The 19,278-nt window shown below is 33.0% G+C and overlaps 1 protein-coding gene across 1 annotated transcript; it reads left to right on the top strand.

The window, feature by feature from the left end:
• Positions 1 to 2,504: 2,504 nt before the first annotated feature.
• On the top strand, positions 2,505 to 6,013 carry LOC121803007 (meiotic nuclear division protein 1 homolog). Its single transcript, XM_042202707.1, has 10 exons — positions 2,505 to 2,634; positions 3,333 to 3,413; positions 4,444 to 4,560; positions 4,710 to 4,748; positions 4,833 to 4,940; positions 5,019 to 5,081; positions 5,186 to 5,237; positions 5,370 to 5,414; positions 5,501 to 5,580; positions 5,720 to 6,013. The coding sequence occupies exons 1-10, from the start codon at positions 2,632 to 2,634 to the stop codon at positions 5,804 to 5,806; spliced, it is 675 nt and encodes a 224-aa protein (XP_042058641.1). The 5' UTR covers positions 2,505 to 2,631; the 3' UTR covers positions 5,807 to 6,013.
• Positions 6,014 to 19,278: the final 13,265 nt, after the last annotated feature.

The following is a 19,278-nucleotide window of genomic DNA, read 5'->3' as shown; positions in this document are numbered from 1 at the left end:
CTCTCTATCTTAATTAATTTCTGTACAAGATCAACAACGAGAAATGGAGAACAACTACGAAGGTACTCCAGTGACTCTCGGGTCTCAGACTCCCTTGACTCCCGGGAGAGGGTCTCAGACTCCCCCGGCTCCCGTGGTTGGCCTCCGATGACCGGGTACTACAACATGTACCCGTGGCAGCAGATGATGCCACCGATGGCCGCCGGGGGAAGTGTGTCGGCTTGGCAGGGGGTACCGCCGATGCAACCCCCTATGCAGATGATGCCGGGGTGGGCACCCGGGATGCAGCCACCGGCGCAGCAGATGATGCCACCGCCGCAGGGGATGCCCGGGGGAGAAAACGTCTATCGGCCGGCTTTTGATTTTTCCTCCGGTTCTTCGCACACATCGACCCCAACGGATACACAGTACACGCAGTATGAGACCTTCTCCTTAAAGGAGTTGGGTTTTGATATTAACGAGGTTCCGGAAACTCCCATTCAAAGCCGGGGAGTAGGGCGGGGTCATAGCGCCCCTAAGAAGAAGGGCAAGGCCAAGAAGATCGGCGAGTCGTCGCAGCCGGGTGAGGATAGCCGGGTCCGGAGGAAGTGGACGGACGCGGAGAACGTTGCGGTGGCCAAGGCGTGGGTGAGTGTCTGCGATGATCCTCTCGTTTCGAACAACCAGAGGATCGCTAACTTGTGGGCCAAGATAGTCGTAGCCTACAGGACATTTTGCCCTGAAGGGAGACCGCGCACCGGGGAGGAGTGCTGGGACCGAATCAGGTCTGTCGTCTCTCGATTTTCGGGTTTGTACGCCAACGCCCTCCGCATGCGGACCAGTGGCCAAACAGAGGTAGACTGCAGGAGGATTGCGGAGAGAGCCTACCCGGATCCTGGGAAGTACTATGAGTTCACCTACTAGAAATGCTACCTTGTGCTCAACGAGTCGGAGAAATTCCGGGCAGGTGTTGACGCTGGCTGGCCGAAGAAGCAGAAACTGAATTATACCGGTGATTATAGCGGCAGCAGCGGTGGTTCCTACGACCTCCCCGAGACGGCCCAGGAGGTCCCAACCCCTCGTTCGTTCGGTCGCCGACCTCGCCCGGTTGGCCAAAGGCGGGCGCAACGGGATGCGAGGGGGGCACCCCGAGTTCCCAGGAGTTCCAGTCGGCATCCCCCTCGGCAGGTCCACCGAGGAGCTCAAATTCTTCGCGCGTCAACAAACGCGCGCTCAAATGGTGAAGACGTTAGCCGACTTCCGGACGGCGGTGGACCCCGAGGAGAAGGCTTATTTCGCGTATTGCTCCGGAGCATGCGTGAAGAATTGGAGGGGTTGCAGAGGGATACCGGCGGGAGTAGCCGCGGTGTTGGTGGGGACGGAGGCGGCGGCGGCGACGTCGAAGGGCTGGGCGACGACGGAGGCGAGGACGGCGGCGAAGAGTGATTGTTTATGTAATTTTTTTATTGTACTTTTTTATTTTTGTACTTTTTTTTAATTAATGTATTTTTTTAAAATTATTGTACTTTTTAAATTTTAATAGTATTATTCAATTTTCCTGTATTTGTCTCGTAAATTAAATTCCGTATGTTGCTACGATTGTAAATTAAATTATATAATTGTTATTAGTGATGTGGATAGGCTATGAGAGAGCTATTGCATGTCCAGATGATGTGGCAGGAGGATTTTAGTGCTGATAATGTGGCAGTGGCAAGGCTATGGGAGGGTTATTGCATGTCCAGAACCACTAGAGATGCTCTAACAAAATAGAAAGGGTAAGAGCGTCCACTATGGAGTGGACGCGGCGGACGCCGCGAAGGGGGGCGTTGGGGGGCGGTAGGCGCGGCGGTCATAGTGGGGGGGGTGTCCGCCGCGAGGGTGGACGCGGCTGGTAGGGGGGAGGGCGGCGGACGAGGCTTCGCCGCGAGTGGGGCGAGGACGCGGCGGTGGGGGTATAGGCGCGGCTATAGCCGCGACTATTATAGTAGCGGATATCCGCCGCGGCGGTTGCATGCGAAGTGTGGGCATAGTGGGGGGGGGGGGGGGGGTGTCCGCTGCAGGCCGATTTGATTGAAGAAGTGTGGGCACGTAGGGGAGGTAGTGGCGTTGTGTAAACTTGGTAGTGATTTGTACTAGATTCAATGTAGTGTGTGATTTTAATTTTAATTTTAATTTAGTGTGTAATTCTAATTTTAATTTTAATTTTAATTTGTATTTTATTTTTATTTTTATTTTTATCTTTATTTTTATTTTTATTTTAATTTTAAATTCGTATAGTCGGCTTCTTCTAATTACGTATAGCCCGATAAATTTGTTCATAATTACTTGAAACATTATAAAATGAAAGTTGATTATAAAATTTGGGGGCTATTGGATGTGTCGACTATAGTGGCGGACACAAAATTTTGGAGCTATGGACAACAAAATTGGGGCTATAGACAAAATCTGGGGCGGGGCTATTGGGCGTGTCCACCTTATAGTGGATAAGGTGGACACCCTAAATGGGGTGGAGTTAAAAATGGATTTGTCGCGCCAAACTATATATGGAGAGGCGTAAAAGCGCGAAACCATTTCATTCCCAAATCCATCGGCTTCCTCACTACTCGTGTGCTGCTTTCTGCTTTACGGCCTCTATCTCTTCACCGTTTCACGATGGTACACCCTTCGCTTTTTGTTTTTTCCATTTTTTAAGATCTACTATTAGTTATTGTTTCGGTTCAGCTGCTCATTTGACGGATCTTGCTATTTACTCTGAGAACTCGCCGATTTATCTGCCATATTGTTCCACATTTGAGAATTATCGTTTCGCCTAGGTTTGTAAGTTGCAGTAGGCTTGCGTTTATCAGTTTTCAGTGACTGTATATTGGATGGTAATTGGTCCGGATGGTGAGAATTGGACGGGCTTCTTAATTTTGGTACAGACTTGTGAGTATAAGGATCATAGTAGACACTGATGAAATTGTATTTTGGATTGTTTCCTAGACTCGATGTATAATTTGGTAAAATTGTGTGATCATCGTTCCTGATTCTTTACAATCTGCAAATCTCCACCACTTTTGTGTTATATTCTATTATCTGTATCTTGATATTCAAGGCAAACTACTCAGGAAACTTAATCATGCAACTGGGACATGAAAAATAACGTATGAAAAATTTGATATATTCAGCATGTTTCTGATGCATATTTGGGATTCAGATCTCAACGTATCTATTGGCTTATATGTTAAAATTGGTTATATCTTCTACTCCTGATACTTATTGATTCTGTTTTATTACTTGGTATTTCCATCTATGTCGTAGTAGAGCAGTTGCAGCCCTTCCATAATTCTAACATTTATTTTGGTTATGTGCAGTCAAAGAAAAGAGGGCTCTCTTTGGAGGAGAAACGTGAGAAAATGTTACAGATTTTCTATGACTCTCAGGACTTCTTCCTCGTAAGAATCTCAACCAGTGTGTTCATAGTGTGTTAAGTTCTAATGCCATTCATGTCTTAAATCACCCAATTCGTTTCCAATGGTTCTTCTCTATCTACCGATTCTACCCAGGGGATTGCTACCTTTAAACATTTAGCTTCTATACACTTGCAAACTAGCATCAACATTATGATTTTTTTCCTCGCGTGTGTAGTCATCAAGATGACGTAATGACTAGTGCTTCCTGAGTTTATGATCATATTTGTTAATTGTTATAAAGGATCTCTATTCAACTCTGCCATTATCATGAGTACTATTGTAACATTATGGTTCCTAATTAACAAATGATATGGTAAAGTAAAATGGGATGTCACTTCCCCTTGCTGAAAGTGAAGAACCATTCCGTGTGCCTGTGTAACAAATATAATAAATTAAACTAATAACCTGTATACATTTTTCAGCCAGCTTCTAATAGATTCTAGAAAATATCAGCTGCTCCTTTTCAATATACTATGTAATATTGAAACTATCACATGTAGAAAGCCTGTGCATATAATGCAATCTGAAATAGGAAAGGCATCACAATAGTTCACTCCACTAGGGACTGACATTTGCTCCTGCTATTAATTTGAATAATGGAACCTTGTTCCATACTTCCATTCAGATGTTTCTTTTTTTCATTATAATTCTCTTAGATATGGCTTCTATATTATCTTGCTGTATGCAGATTGAAGAGTTCATTGTTTAGTTCTGACATGACTATTAAAATATATAGACTTGGTATTGAACTGGGTGCTTATCTAACAAATTTAATGCACTTGAAAAACTTACGTATTACCAACACTTGGTGTGACAACCCACTATCTTCTGCTGATTTCTTCATATCTCAGGACATATCGCACATTTTGTTTCACAGTCACAATTTCCCTTAAGAGATAAGAAGTAGGCTCTATTTATTAAAATTGATCCACAAGATATAAATGTTTTCATTTTTGTAAGTTTTACACACTAACTTGCTAAGACCACTGCTTGTTTCTGAATTTTTTTACAGCTGAAGGAACTCGAGAAATCAGGCCCCAAAAAGGGCGTGATTATGCAGTCAGTGAAAGATGTCGTCCAAAGTCTAGTAGACGACGACCTTGTTTTCAAAGACAAGATTGGAACATCTGTGAGTATCATTATTGAGATGGATAATATATAGCTTCTTACTTTTATATTGCATGAAATGGTTATGCATAATATGTTCTTCATGTGACATTGTGCTTTAAGTTATTTAGATATCCTCTCTAATTTTCATTATACTTCCAATCTTTTCAGGTATACTTTTGGAGTCTTCCTAGCTGTGCTGGTAACCAGGTTGTTTGATAGTTAAGTTCATATGTTGAATCAGAATGAGATTTAAGCCAATTTTGATTGAACCAATCTATGAGTTTGCTCCAGTTAAGAAATATACAGAAAAAGTTCGATGCTGATTTCCAGAGCAGTGAAAAACGATATGCAGAACTTAATGAACAGTGCAGTGTTTTGAAGAAGGGACGAGAGGAATCTGTAAGTACATCATCTGCAGAGCTTTTACTGATTACATTAGTTTATGAACAGTGTTTCACAAGCTTCTCACTCTATTAGGATGAAAGGGAGAAGGCTCTTGCTGAACTTAAAGCTATTGAGAAGAAATATAATGAGCTCAAGGTTTAAATATCATATCCTCGTGGGAAATGCATTCTGTTATAAAATATTTCTGTTGGATTATTATTTTGGTATTGACCTCTGAATTTCCTGCCCTTGTTCTTCAGGATGAAATTTCACAGTACTCAGACAATGACCCAGCTACATTTGAGGCAATGAGTAAGTTTTGTCATCATTTCTGTTTCAAAATTCCTGTTTTCCCTTAACTATGTTTGCGGTGGATCTTTCACCTCTTCATGGTCCTCTTGGACTAATTATGTACGTATCCTTACGTCTGTTGTTCTCCTGCAGAGCAAGCCACTGAGGTAGCTCTTGCAGCGGCTAATAGATGGACAGGTTCATATCTAATATATTACTGAATTCTCATGATGTAATTTTCGTTTCTCTTGTTTACCTGTCCGTTACATGTTATGCTTTTGCAGATAACATCTTCACACTGCGACAATGGTGCTCAAAAAACTTTCCTCAGGCAACAGAGCAACTCGAGCAACTTTACAATGAGGTACGTAGCTATACTCAAGCTTGAGTTGCAATTAGATCTTTTGAAATTGTGGAAGAACTAGGCAAAAGAATTAGATCCTAGGATTAGCATCCTTCCATGTTAGGTAACATTTGATTGTGCTTGTCATTATGTTGAATAGGTCGGAATAACTGATGACTTTGACTATGTGGAGTTACCTCCACCTGTTCCAGTTTGCTCTAACCGTGAAACCGAGAGGAATGTTTGAGCTTTGTAGCTTGAGGTGAGAAAGCAGCACACAGTATATATTGAAAATCAAGGGGATTTTAAGAAGCTGGCTTTCTTGACTCTTTATAAAGATTGCTCTTAATGCTTATATACTTGATAGTGACAGTGAGATAATGTTAACTGCTGCATGAACTGCCAATTTCCCCATTTTTAGTTTTGAAAATATATTGGTGACATCTTGTCAAAACATAGCAACTTTTGCTATTGGTCTTGTGTGTCGGGCGGGCCTGTGGACGCGCATATATCAAAAAATTGAAAAGGAAAAAAAAGAGAAAAAAAACTCTGGTGTGGACTTCTGCCCTATATTTTAATATTGATGAATTCTGTCAGGGTTTTATAATTCACCGTTAAGCTTTGTTAATGCACAATTAGAATTTTTTAAGAGCTAATACGTCTAGGTTGGTTTAAATCCAAAAACATATTAAACCACAATTATAGTTTATCTGTTATAATTAGGATTTAATTATGATAGTGTATCATAAATTCATAATGCACTAGGGGTGAGCAAAAAAACCGGAAACCGAATATCCGAACCGAACTAAACCGAAATTTTAAAATTCGGTTCGGTTTTAAAAATAAAAAAAATTCGGTTTTTCGGTTCGGGTGAAGAAATAACCGAAAAACCGAATTATATATATATTCTATTAATTTAATATATTATATTATATATAATATATATATTCTTTTAATATATTCTATTAGTATATATAAAATAAAATAAAAGACACATATATAAATATATATTTATATTTTATTTATTTTTTTGAGTTTTTTCGATTTTTTTCGGGTTTTTTGGTTTTGTTCGGGTTTTTCGGTTTTTTAAGTTCGGTTTTCGATTTTTCGGGTTCGGTTCGGTTTGGATTTTGAACTAAATTCAGTTTTTCGGTTTTGGTTCGGTTTTGGAATAATTCAATATATATACATCAAAAGGGTGGTGATTTAAAGACATAATGTCTCTACGTCATAATACCCTTATGTTATCTTGACATAATTATATTTTGTATTATGACTAATTTACCCTATTGTTATTTTAGAAACATAAATATTAATTAACACATGCTTATCATGCTTGCATTCAATGTATTCATAATATTAAATTGAGCATTTAAAGTCTTAATTAGAGTATTCATACTTTTAATTAGAGTACCATTAAAAGTATATTTCGTAATTTTACAGAAATAATCATATATTTTTAAAATATAAAATTAAAAATGATTGTTCTTACAAATAAAATTTATTACTATTTTTTATAAATAAAAGTTATTATATTTATAAATAATAATTATAATTCTTGTTAATAAAATTTATTAATATTATTTTAATAAATAAAAGTTATCCTTTTCATTAATAAATTTTATGGTCGTAATAAATAAAATATATTGTTATTTTCAAGAAAAATTTAGTTTGTGAATAAAATTTATTATTGTAAACAATAAATTTTACTTTCATATGTGATGACTCAAACCCTTTGATTCATTGGATATATGGAGAGCATGTTACCAATTGAACTGAACATCATCATCGAAATTGGAGTATTATTCTAGAGAATAAAAGTTATATTTATTATGAAAAATCATATTGTTTAATTATATTCCCTCTGTCCCACTACAAGTGAGTCGTTTCTTATTGACCGTTGTTTTGCAAAGATGATAATAAATCATTAAATTGGTGAGAAAGTAAAGTAAGAGAGAGAATAATATAGAAGAGAGTCGTATATAGTAAAAATTTATTATTCTACTATATAGAATTATTATTCTTTTGAATAAAATTTATTGCTTTAATTTTTTTAATATACGTATAAGTTATTATTTATGAGAATAAAAGTTAGTAATAAATTGAAAGTAAAGAATTCAAATCAAAATCGTAATGAATTCGAATTTTTTAGAAAGTAAAGAATTCAAATCAAAATCGTAGACTCTATTAATATTACTATATCATTAATCAAATTTTAATTTGTTTCATAATATAGTAATTGAGCTGAGAACTTTAATAGTACTACATAAAGAAGAAGAGAAAACAAATTATTTATAGCTTTAAAATATTAAATAGACCAGTTAAAAGCATGTGATTTTTTTATCTAATTAGACTGTAACATTCAAATAATTATGAATTTCAATAAATTAAAATCAAAATTATGAAATTCTCAATATCAAAACTATAAAATAAAATTTGCATTAACAGATTATATATCAATTTTTTTTTTCATAATATAGTGAATTGAGCTAAAAACTGTAATACTTTATAATAAAAATAAATTATTTAACTTAAAATATTAAATAGAAGAGTAAGGAAAATGTGATTATTTTTTTATCGAGGTTCGATTGTTACATTCCAAAAATTAATAATAAAAGAATTACAAGTTGAGCAAAAATATTATTTATTAAAAGCTGTTTTATAAACTACATAAGGGGATTGATCAGATATGTATTTTAATTTACATAGGGAATTTTAGTTTGGGAAAAAACAATACAATGGGAATTGATCAAATGTGTATTGTAATTCGTACGAGATAAAAAAATATGCTATTTTTCGGGTCAGTAATTAAAAAATCAAACAGGGAGTATAATTTATTTTATAGTTAAAACCACTAAGATATTATAATTATGAAAATTATTTAAAGTATTATATCTCTAAAATTTAAATAGTATTTATTTATTTTAGTTAGTTTCATACTTATTTTATTACTAAGCAATATGAAATATAGAGGATTTAAATTATGAAAACTCTTAAGTCAATTTGTATAACGTATATAGTGTAACACATTGTAAATGTAAATATGATAAGATTAATTTTGAAAGATATATTTTGATAAATTAATTATTTGATGAAAAAAAATTTCATGTATGTCTTTATTAATTATTTGCATGGTATATCTTCAATTAACTTATATTATTAAATGTTTTATTAGTTTGTATTTTATATCTTTTAACATTAGTACAGGTTTTATTAATAATATTAAACCAAATAATTAATTAATTAATTAATTTATCATTATTTGCGAATTACAATCACAATCAACTTTCAAATAATAGAATTGTCAAATAGAGATTTGTTGTAACTAAATGTAATTAAAGAAATGTTAGGAGTATGCCATAATTATAGGGATCTTAGCTAATCTCATTCACCTAAATTAGAAGAATTGAACGGTTTTTCATATAAGGACAAGAATGTACATATACAAATTGTAAAGTTAATAAGAAATTAAATGTATTGTAATATTACTATTTAACCCCTATTATGGCAATGACATTATGTCTCTAAAACATTTTCCATATCAAAATTACAATTGAATGCCTAATTTATCATTTGACTCGTTTCGTTGTAATACGTTCACAAGTACATTTATTTGATGTTGAGTTAGTTTAATGCAGTCGAGGTGGGTATATAATACAATGATGATCGACGATGACATTCAACAGGACTTTGCTTAAAGTGAGATGCCATTTTACAAAAAAGAAAATGATTTAGTTGGTAAAATGATCATAACATCATGTTGTAGGTGCTTTATTTTCTATTACATGTAGTAAAAAATATTATTTATCATTATTTATTATACTATAAAATAAATATGATTATAGTACAGTGAATCATAATTAATAATTTAATGGAGTATCAATTTATAAGGAATGAAGTTTTAAAAAAAATATACTCCAGGATTCATTAATTTTAGGGATATCAATGCAATACGCAAGTGGTGGGCTGACCTAAATAACCTGAGAAAGTTAGAGGGAGATTGAAAATTTCTAGTTCGATAAAAGTAAAACCTGATTAGCCCGCAATCCAAGTAGGTTGACCTGGAACCAAATGGGCTGACCCGGTGAATTAGATCTAGGTGCAACTATTTTATATTGTTTCGTCTATTTGACACTTAATTCAACTTCAGTAGTGATTTTTTTTAATATAAATAACCTTCAATTTTATTATTAGATACACATATACTCTCCCCATCCCATAAAAATTGGGACATTTAGAACGATACAAGAATTAATGCATATTTGGTAAAGTAAGCGAGAGAGAGGAGGAGCAAATAGTTAAAATAATTTTAGTAGATAGTGAGACCCAAATTATTAATATTGTTTAATCGCGGCCTAGTGATATAAGTTGTAAATAAATTGATGTATATGAATAATGAGTTGGGGAAAACTTTCCATAAATATAAATAAGTTATTTTTATGGGACGGGCAGAAAAGGAAAATGTCCCTATTTTTATGGGACAAAGAGAGTATTAGACTATTATTAATATAATGATAGATAAACAAATTAGAAAATTCAAAATTCAATATAAGAAATATTTTATTAATTTTTAAAACATACTTTAGATTTTCTCAAATATATTTATATTTTATTTTATTTTATTTATACTAATCTTAAATTAACTGGTATTGTTTGACTAATATTCTAGTACTTCTATTCGGAAATAATCATTGTGTTGATATTGATAGACTTCAATTCATTATTACACACAATATATCAATCTGTATGTATCAATATATTGTTCTGAGAATGTCCATAGTATAATCTATATCCGTTTATCACTTTCCTATATCTATATCGTAAATAACAAATATAATTATAAGAAATTTTCAATATAAAATTACTGACCCACTAATATATGAAATGTATTAGCATAATGTGAAGAACATATTACTACTATTATTGCAACAATGCAACATAACAGTACTATTAGATATAAGTACAAGAAATATGTGCATTTGATTATTGAAATGTGATGTAATTTTAGGATATAGCATACCAACCTTAGTTTTAAAGGACTATCATACCCTTTTCTATTTTAATTTGTCTAAAATATTATCAATTGTCATGCTTTGACAGGATTGTGATTTCAATTCACACCCTAATTACGGAAATAATTAAAATTCAAATTTTCAATACATATATTTACTTGTAATTGTCAACTTTTTTTAATTAATTTATGTTTTTTTTTCTAATTATTATAGTTCGATGATTTTTATTTTAATTGAATTAAAATATACCAAGAATTGAAAAAATAATTAGATTTGTGGTTTGAGCTCGTCCACTATTAGGGTGGACAAGTTTTTTTTGACCTGGCCAAATTTTTTTTGGCTTGAGCTTGAGCATGACCTAACTACTGTGGACACCCTTAGTACATACTCATACTAAAAAATGGGTGTTTCTATGCATTCAAGAATTAGTCGTCTAGTCAGGTTAGCGTTATTTCTTTTGTAATTTAAAAAACAAGAAAACTTTTGTTATTTTATTCGTTAACATGAATTTGATTTTGAGACCAATGTTGCTTGATACAAGGAGAAAGAAAGAGTCCAAGTTTTTACAACGAAAAATTAGTTGGTTTTTGTCAGCAATAAGCCTTTCTTAGTTGTCCCCAACGGTCACCCAAATTCGAAATGCCAAATTATTCCGCACGTGTCGCATATCCCCACTAATTTGAATTCATCCAACAGCTCTATCTTACCTGGAAACAGAACGTGCGACGCTCCTGAGCCGTACACGTGTCCACCATCGACGCTTCACAGCCCTTCAGAATCTGGAAAACAAAAATTTGACAGATGGAAAATGGTTCCTCCTTCATTTTTCATATAAATAAGCAGCTCCCTTCATTTCTCTCTCTCTTGTATACAAACAAGATTTATTCGTTGAGAAACAAAATAAAAAATGGAGGTTTTGAGATTGTACAGTTACAGTGTGATGGTAATCGCTGCTTTAGTTTTGGCATTGATGGCTCCTTCAATTAATGCGCAGGCATCTGAGCCAGCACCTGCTCCTTCTAGCGACGGTCAGTCTTAAATTTTTATAATGTTTTTGTATAATCATGTCTAAAACCATAATTATTATTAAACGTTTTGACAATTTTTTGTTTTGTATTTTGGTGATTTATGCAGGGGTTGCTATCGATCAAGGAATAGCATATGTGTTGATGCTTGTTGCTTTGGCTATTACATACATCATTCATTGATCGACGTCAATTGTGTGAAGAAATTTCAGTTTCTGGGTTTAGTTAGTGGATTGCATTTGTTAATTTCTGATTCTTGCTTCAAAGCTATATTCTTTTTGGTCTTGAATTTATTATTATTTTTTAATCTGTGCCCATTTTGTTAATTTTCTTGTTATTATAAATTCTTTTATCTTTCATCATCTGTACAGAATTGTGTGTAACCGTTGGATGAGATACGACTGTGATTCGGCAGAAGGGCCAACATATTTTAAACTAATAATTATTCCTGCAAGCTGGGTTTATATTAATGGAAATGTTTTTTCCACTTCACGATTAGTTGATTTGCCAAATATATTGCCATTATTCCCAAAAATTTATTTAGTATATTGCATAAAAATTGATACACCTATGAAATTACTTTGAAGCAATGTGTGAAACAGAGAATAAAGTAAAGAACAGAAACATTTCGCATAACTTAATAATCTTCTTCTGTTTATCGAATACACTTGTTTAATAAAGAAGACACTTGTTTAATAAAGAATTGCTGTAATAACGTAAACAATTCTTCAAAAGGTTCATCCAGAAAGGATTTGATTCTTTATTAAAATAGAGGAAGTGTTCATGAAAAGAGTCATTGCGTTATCAAATTACTACCAAGAAATCTGGTGAGTTACTGGTGGGCCAAGGCAATTTTTTGGGCTTTTTTTTGTTAGGTTGGCCTAGATTAAGGGTCCTTTCAGTTCAAGAATTGGAATTGGAATTGGAATTGGAATTGAATTTGAATTGCTATTATAATTCAGTTTCAAATTCTTTGATACTCTCCCTCCCTATGTCCCAAGAAAGTTGAATCACTTTATTTTTGCACTTGTTATGAAAAAATCGTTCTTATCTACGTTATTCTCGATTTTACTTTACTATTTATCCACTTTAATTATTTATTACGATTTTTTCAAAACGGGTACAAAAAATGAAGTGACTCAACTTTTATGGGGCAGAGGGAGTAATAAATAGTTAAAGCGAATATATAGTAAAACAAAAGCGAGAATAATGTAGAAGAGAGTCTTAACTACGTTATTCTCACGTTTACTTTAGTATATATTCACTTTAACTATTTATTACTATGATTTTTTCAAAACAAGTGCAAAAATAAAGTGACTCAAATTTCTTGGGACAGATGGAGTACTATACGCCCATACGGAATTGAATTTCGAAGGAATTGATATAAGTGTGTGTAATGTGGGTGCGGTGAGTGTAATGTGTGAAAGTGCCTAATATTATGACTATTTAGAATTCCAATTACCTACTTTTAATATGAAATTCAAATTATAGAATTGGAATTGTAATTGTAATTGAATTCCAAATACAAATTTTTTATAATACTAAACAATGAATTTGGAATTGAAAGTGTTGATTTCATTTCCACAAGCTCAATTCCATGATATCGAACGGAGCCTAAGAATATATCCTTTTTACAAATAGCCGTATTATAATCAGTCCAATAATTAGCTGCCCCAAATTGCAAATTAAGTGTCTTATTCTTAAATACGAATGTGTAACTATTTTTTACTTGTGTCTCCATAGTTTTCGTAATTGATCACTCTTTAATTTAATTTCATACTACTAGTACTCCTATATAATAATAGCCATGAAGGGTTAGAGTGTTTGTTATTAATATTGAGAGTGTTCTTTTCTTGTCATTTTTGGCTTTTGATTTGTCAGCTTGCCGCCAATTTATGAATTTTGAGTTTGAGTTTGAGTTTACCATTGATTTTTGTTGGGACTTGTTGACTATTTTTGTTGAACTTTGGGCTAGCCGCTTGCGGAGACTGGAACAAGGCACTCGCTATTCAATGACTATTACTTATGCAATGTACTAATTTCCCTCCAAATGAAGTACATTTAATTTGTCAATTCGAGAACTCATTGAGATTTATATCTGCGTATATAGATGAAAACCACTGTATGTAAGTATACTGTATATAAAGTATTAAAGGATGAAAATCAGAAAATTTTGTTTAAACAGGGAAGTAATAACACACTTTTTGAGTCAATGACCAAGTCTAATAACAGTTACAAAAATCCTGTGTTTGTTGGTTGGTGGGGTTGAAGTTGAAGGGTTGTTATACCAAGCAATTCACTGGCGGATCCAGGTGGGGTCGGGCGGGGTCGGCCGACCCCACCACCTGCCCCGGAGTGCACCGGAAAGCTACTTTCTTCGGCGTCCGACCCTACGGCGTTCACGTCTCCGCCCCCACCTCACGTCCTCACGCCGTGTGAGATGATGAGGAGACCGATCAGAAAGAAAGGAAGGAAGTGGGGCAGCCGGATGGGTAGACTGTTGTCGAGAACGAAGGAGTTGGAGGGGAAGAGTCCTTCCGCGGTTTTTGTTATCGAAGAGAAAGAGGAATGGTATTGGAGATGTCATTATTGTTTTCTCATCCCTATATTAACTCGTGAAATAGAATAAATCGGCTTCAATAAATTTAACTAAATTTAAAAGATTAAATATCTTAAATATGTTATCTAATTGTAAAATGGGCTTTGAAATATTTTTCTTTATTTGAATTAATTCTTAGAAGTTCATTAAAAATATGTTCTCATCTTAAAATATCAATTAATGTTAAATAGTAGTAGTAATATGTTTTTTCAGTATATCAAAATTAACTTATCTAAATTAACTACCTACTTATATAAAGTAAATATTTCTTAATTTCTTCTACTTTTAGTTTTATAATTAAAATTTTCAACCTTATTATTCATATTCAATTTTTTAAATCTTTAAAAATTTGGTATGTTACAGAAAAATTATGCTATGTGTATGTCATTTTTTTTGTCGAAATACGTAGTATAACATAATTGTTCTCTTTTACTTTATTATTTATTTGCATCTTTGTTTTATCTAAGATCATATTTTATTCTTTCTTCACTTAGCTCCATAAACGTCTTTTTCTTAAATTCTGTATCCAAAAGAAGCGTCTCGCTTATGACGGGACGAAGAAAGTGGAGTATGTTGTTTTAAGAATATCGATACTCGCATGAATTATTTATATTAAAAAATATTTATAAAAATAATTAATTTAAATAATTAATTTAAATAAATATTTACTATCTTGTTCGACCCTACGATATTTTATTCCTGGATCCGCCAATGCCAAGCATGATATATGAATGCTGTTTCACCAATCCAGGAATGAAGTATATACATGGATCAATACAATAGTTGATAAATTACTCCCTCCGTACACGAAAAATAGACCACATTGTAAATGGTCCGGATTTTAATGTGGAATTGGTAAAGTAAGAGAGAAGTAGTGTTAGTAGAATGCGAGGTCCATATTATTAGTAGGTGTTAGGTAGCAAATGTGGGGTCCATTTTCAAACTTGGTCTATTTTTTGTGGACAACTAAAAATGACAAATGTGGTCTATTTTTCGTGGACGGGGGAGTATTTTACTTTTTGTGGAGTCTGTAATAATAACATGTACTCCCTTTGTCCATGATTAAATGTTCATATCTGACTAGCACGGGTTTTAAGATATTGTTTGACCTTACAAAGTAAAATGGATAGAAAAAGTTTGTACTTTTATATATTGATTTTTATAATAAAATGTGAGTGAAATGTAGGGTCCATCTACTAAATATAGTAAAAAGTGAAGTGGAATATTTATTGGCGAACATACGAAAAAGAAAAAATGGACATTTAATTGCGGATGGATGGTGCATATATCAACTGAAAGTTTAACTTGCAAAGGTATGGTCGTATCATTAATAGTTACTTATTTATTATCAACAAGGATTATGTAAATGTGGATTGATGTCGTATTTCACCAACATGGTTTAGACAATTGATTCAATTCAAAGCATAGGGCGAGTGACTATTTACACCGTCATGTTGTGAAGTCAACAAATCTAAGTTTTTATAATACTCTATGTTTTGTGATTAAGGACAAAATGTCGATACTAAACCAATTACTAAAACATATGGAGAAACTATTGGATAATGATCTCAAGAGTCAAGAGCCCCCCGAGTAAAATTAAATAATTGTCGACTTATCGTTACTCGCGTGGAGAAAATTGCTTTTACTAATCTAATACTCCTTATTGCAAGATTAGTCAATGGTAATTATGATATTTAACTTTGGTTCAAACTTATTGAAGAGCAAAAAAAATAGTTTTCCTTTGACGTGTATATCATATGGAACGTGCGTGTTTGTTTAGGCTGTATATTCAATATGGTCATCCATGGTAAATTCAATTACTCAACAAATTCATCTATAAATATATAAAAGTTGAGTTTTGGGGGCATTTTGGGAATTAAAAATTTTGGTTCTTATACGTTTACAAATTTTGTTCACCTTATAAGCCTTGGCAACTTTGGTGCAATACAATTAAATAAATAAATTCTCATAACTCATCCCATACGTTGACAATTTAATTCAAAGGACATCAATTGTATATGATTCATTATAATATGCATATAAAAAATCGATAGATGTGTTATAAATTCAAGGAAATGAAAAGTTTCGTAGAGCCCTTATAATAAATTTAGAAACTGAAAAGATTTTGAAAGGTGGGTAAAACGAAAAGGTTTTGAAATAGGTTCCTCATATTTTTATATCAACTATAAATACATGGTAATTTGGTAACTAGAAAGGCATTCATTAACAATTCATGGTTATATTTAATACCCTTTATGCCGTTAAAATTAGAATAACAGCTAGAGTAGATTATTTGTCTCTCTTCATTCTGCCGTTACTGACAATTAACATAATACTACTTAATTTTCTTTTAATTCTACCATCAATACTCATGAACATATGAATTACCATAGGAATAAGAAGAGTGAAGAGTCATTGAATCAAAGAGACTCTTGGTATGGAACAAAGCAAAATCTCTATAAATACTTCTCACAAAACAATTTTTTCCAGCAAAATTCCAAAATTCAACATGACTCATGCGTCCGTGCCGTTTAAACGGGAGGATAAGCCACGCCCAAATCAGTGGTGAATGCTGGAGATGATGATCTCGATAATTGGGAAACGGCATCTCTCTCTTCGATGTCGGCTTGGTCACTGCAGATCCCTAACATGGTTAGTAAGCCACAGTCGCAAACGAGGATGATAATCCAAGGTGTTTTCTCACCGCTGCATAAGAAATACAACGGAGGAAGAGGCAGAAGTATAGAGATGTAGAGGCTGCCGAGCTGACGGGCGGGGCATTCTCTTTCTCCGACGAGAGATGATCAGCGACATCTATGGGCAGAAATGGGATTTACAAAGAAAATGATGGATGGGGCGAAGCTAGGGAGATAGATAAATGGAGGCGGGAGTACTATTATTTAGCCTAATAAATATGTATCATATCAACTCTTGATTTGTAATGAACTTAAAAGGGATTTCTAATTTGTTGGTCCACTTATTTTATTAAATAGATGATTACCTTTTAATTTTGTTAATAAATAAATTTGATTATGTGTTAAATTTTTTAAATTTTGTTGTTTAATCTAATTTTCTTACTTATTTATTGGACCAATTGATTAAATTGGCTTCACTTAAATAAATTACAGCATATATTGTGAATTTAATTAAAATGCTAATTCAAGTAATATAAATAATAAAAAAATACACAGAATTAGACATAATACATATTAGTAAATTATAAAAAGTCAAATGGTATGTTTAATAGTAGTATATTTTAATTAACAAAAGTCATGTAATTTAATGAAATAACTCTATATTTAATATTTAAAGATAGAATACAAGTCTAGCTTCAACTAAACACTACTTCGGCTCCAATAAATAATACCATTGGTGTTGAAGTATTTTATACAATTATATAAAATCCATAATGATATTTACGGAGATTTAATATTGCTATTGATTGGTATTTATAAGTATGAGGAATAACAACATTTTGTTGTATGAGTATGTGGATTAACCGAAATGTTGTAAAGTAAATTCTGAGATTATTGCTTCAATGGCCATTCCATTTCATTTTCCAAAATTTATTATACATTTATTCGTTACTCATTTCATACAAATACAATGGCGGAAATTATTGTCATTCATTTTCCAAAATTTGATAACATTTACGTAACGCTTAGTTTTTAATTTTTGGGAAATTAAAAGGTTTTAAAATTTTTAATAATAGGTGAAGAAAGTGAAAAGGTTTTGAGGAGTTATCTTCTATTTTTTGGACTATAAATATATGACATTTGGTAATTTATCCACTCATATATTCTTTTTTTCATCACGTTTTTCACTCCCTCCATATTTCCAATACTCTTCATATTGTATAACATGAAGTTATGATATTCTTTTTATTTTTTTCTATTATTAAAGTTTGTTTTAAAGTGATTAACAAAGTAAAATTGAACTGGGACGGATGGAGGATTTTACTAATATTTGGCTCATTTGTTGGTCATGATGATTATATTTTAACGTTAAGGGTTTAGGATTTAGGTTTCAAGGTTTGGGTTTTTACCGTATTAGGGTCACTATATTGCAATGTAACGAAGCTCGACTATGATAAAGTATAGTACTAATTTAAATGGATACAGAATACAAAAAAGATTACACACAATTTTGTGACAATATTATTCTGTGTCGGCGCTTTTATACTTCAAAATGCAATTTTAAAACCGTTTTGAGGTTTGAAAAGCTATCGTCCAATTTTAAAACTTGCAATACTACCAATTTGTTTTCGGAATCAAAACTTGATCTTGTGTTAATCAATTAACAACTTAAAATCGTATGATAAAAAAATATTTCGATTACAATTTAATTAAAACTGTTATTTTTAATAAATCTCTACATTTTACATGATATTAACTACGGTTTTAGATATGAATGTAATTCTCAGTTTTTACCTTTATATTATACATCAAATGATTAATCAATTGATCTCTGAATAGTGAGGAGAGCTTAACCGATTTCTCCATCCATTAATTTCAATGGAATGATCAAAGGAATTTAATACGATAAAACGGAGTAATATAGAGCATCAACCATTTACTATTAAGAAAACCAACCTATGAAGGCGTTCCATATTCTTAGCATTTGGATCCAATTCTAACCGTTTTTCACGTCAAATATTTGTGAGCAAATTTATTGTTGATTTAATTTAGCCTAATAAATTATATTGGGCTCACTAAGAGTCAATAGAGAATAATGCTAACAAGATCTTTCTATAAATTTCAATTCTATTAATCAAAAGTGTCATGACCGTGGTGGAAAAAAGAGTGTCGTCGGCTGTGATTCTCATATGGTGGCGTTGCTGCCTCAAACGTGGAGCATTCAGTACAACGTGGCTATCGACAACTGGATACACTGCACATCGACCTAAACTCTAGGCGGCGGCTGAAATAGACTGAGAGTCGTGTGACTGTACAAGATGGTGGGAGTCGAATGTGCCGGCTATGTAGGGCTTTTCCTCTTTTGCTCTCATTTCTCATTTTATCTTATTTTATTTAGGCCCAACAATAATTCATTATATTCACAGTATATAATAACTTTAGAATGC

This window comes from Salvia splendens, chromosome 5 (genome assembly GCF_004379255.2).
Source record: "Salvia splendens isolate huo1 chromosome 5, SspV2, whole genome shotgun sequence".
In the NCBI taxonomy this organism is placed as follows: Eukaryota; Viridiplantae; Streptophyta; class Magnoliopsida; order Lamiales; family Lamiaceae; genus Salvia; species Salvia splendens.
The sequence above is the reverse complement of the archived record's forward strand: the minus strand, read 5'-3'. Positions and strand labels throughout refer to the sequence as shown.